This window comes from Pangasianodon hypophthalmus, chromosome 4 (genome assembly GCF_027358585.1).
Source record: "Pangasianodon hypophthalmus isolate fPanHyp1 chromosome 4, fPanHyp1.pri, whole genome shotgun sequence".
NCBI lineage: Eukaryota > Metazoa > Chordata > Actinopteri > Siluriformes > Pangasiidae > Pangasianodon > Pangasianodon hypophthalmus.
The window spans coordinates 1,336,651-1,339,150 of NC_069713.1; the positions used below are offsets into that span (position 1 = coordinate 1,336,651).

Below are 2,500 nucleotides of genomic sequence, written 5' to 3' on the forward strand. Positions count from 1 at the left end.
TGCTAAAGAACTCATCCGCTCTCAGAACTGCAGATACTTCAACAGTCAGTACTACACTAACACACACCTCTACACCTGTACACTACGCCAACACTCACCTGTACACTACGCTAACACACACCTGTACACTACGCCAACACTCACCTGTACACCTGTACACTACGCCAACACTCACCTGTACACTACGCTAACACACACCTGTACACTACGCCAACACTCACCTCTACACCTGTACACTACGCCAACACTCACCTGTACACTACGCTAACACACACCTGTACACTACGCCAACACTCACCTCTACACCTGTACACTACGCTAACACACACCTGTACACTACGCTAACACTCACCTGTACACTACGCCAACACTCATCTCTACACCTGTACACTACACTAACACTCACCTCTACACCTGTACACTACACTAACACTCACCTCTACACCTGTACGCTACACTAACACTCATCTGTACACCTGTACGCTACACTAACACTCATCTGTACACCTGTACGCTACACTAACACTCATCTGTACACCTGTACGCTACACTAACACTCACCTCTACACCTGTACGCTACACTAACACTCACCTCTACACCTGTACGCTACACTAACACTCATCTGTACACCTGTACGCTACACTAACACTCATCTGTACACCTGTACGCTACACTAACACTCACCTCTACACCTGTACGCTACACTAACACTCATCTGTACACCTGTACGCTACACTAACACTCATCTCTACACCTGTACGCTACACTAACACTCACCTCTACACCTGTACACTACACTAACACTCACCTCTACACCTGTACGCTACACTAACACTCACCTCTACACCTGTACGCTACACTAACACTCATCTGTACACCTGTACGCTACACTAACACTCATCTGTACACCTGTACGCTACACTAACACTCACCTCTACACCTGTACGCTACACTAACACTCACCTCTACACCTGTACGCTACACTAACACTCATCTGTACACCTGTACGCTACACTAACACTCATCTGTACACCTGTACGCTACACTAACACTCACCTCTACACCTGTACGCTACACTAACACTCATCTCTACACCTGTACGCTACACTAACACTCATCTGTACACCTGTACGCTACACTAACACTCATCTGTACACCTGTACGCTACACTAACACTCACCTCTACACCTGTACGCTACACTAACACTCATCTGTACACCTGTACACTACGCCAACACTCACCTGCACACTACACTAACACTCATCTGTACACCTGTACGCTACACTAACACTCATCTGTACACCTGTACGCTACACTAACACTCATCTCTACACCTGTACGCTACACTAACACTCATCTCTACACCTGTACGCTACACTAACACTCATCTCTACACCTGTACGCTACACTAACACTCACCTCTACACCTGTACGCTACACTAACACTCACCTCTACACCTGTACGCTACACTAACACTCATCTCTACACCTGTACGCTACACTAACACTCATCTCTACACCTGTACGCTACACTAACACTCATCTCTACACCTGTACGCTACACTAACACTCACCTCTACACCTGTACACTACACTAACACTCACCTCTACACCTGTACGCTACACTAACACTCATCTCTACACCTGTACGCTACACTAACACTCACCTCTACACCTGTACGCTACACTAACACTCACCTCTACACCTGTACGCTACACTAACACTCACCTCTACACCTGTACGCTACACTAACACTCATCTCTACACCTGTACGCTACACTAACACTCATCTGTACACCTGTACGCTACACTAACACTCATCTGTACACCTGTACGCTACACTAACACTCATCTCTACACCTGTACGCTACACTAACACTCACCTCTACACCTGTACGCTACACTAACACTCATCTCTACACCTGTACGCTACACTAACACTCACCTCTACACCTGTACGCTACACTAACACTCATCTGTACACCTGTACGCTACACTAACACTCATCTGTACACCTGTACGCTACACTAACACTCACCTCTACACCTGTACGCTACACTAACACTCACCTCTACACCTGTACGCTACACTAACACTCATCTGTACACCTGTACGCTACACTAACACTCATCTGTACACCTGTACGCTACACTAACACTCACCTCTACACCTGTACGCTACACTAACACTCATCTCTACACCTGTACGCTACACTAACACTCATCTGTACACCTGTACGCTACACTAACACTCATCTGTACACCTGTACGCTACACTAACACTCACCTCTACACCTGTACGCTACACTAACACTCATCTGTACACCTGTACACTACGCCAACACTCACCTGCACACTACACTAACACTCATCTGTACACCTGTACGCTACACTAACACTCATCTGTACACCTGTACGCTACACTAACACTCACCTCTACACCTGTACACTACACTAACACTCACCTCTACACCTGTACGCTACACTAACACTCATCT

At 46.7% G+C, this 2,500-nt stretch overlaps 1 protein-coding gene across 1 annotated transcript in view; it reads left to right on the plus strand.

The window, feature by feature from the left end:
• mier1b (mesoderm induction early response 1b, transcriptional regulator) overlaps positions 1-2,500 on the plus strand; it is a 30,589-nt gene that overhangs the window by 21,094 nt on the left and 6,995 nt on the right. Inside the window, exon 5 of the mRNA XM_053233202.1 lies at positions 1-44. This exon is cut by the window's left edge and continues 65 nt beyond it. Coding sequence (XP_053089177.1) covers positions 1-44 — 44 coding nt within the window. The remainder of the gene's footprint in view (positions 45-2,500) is intronic.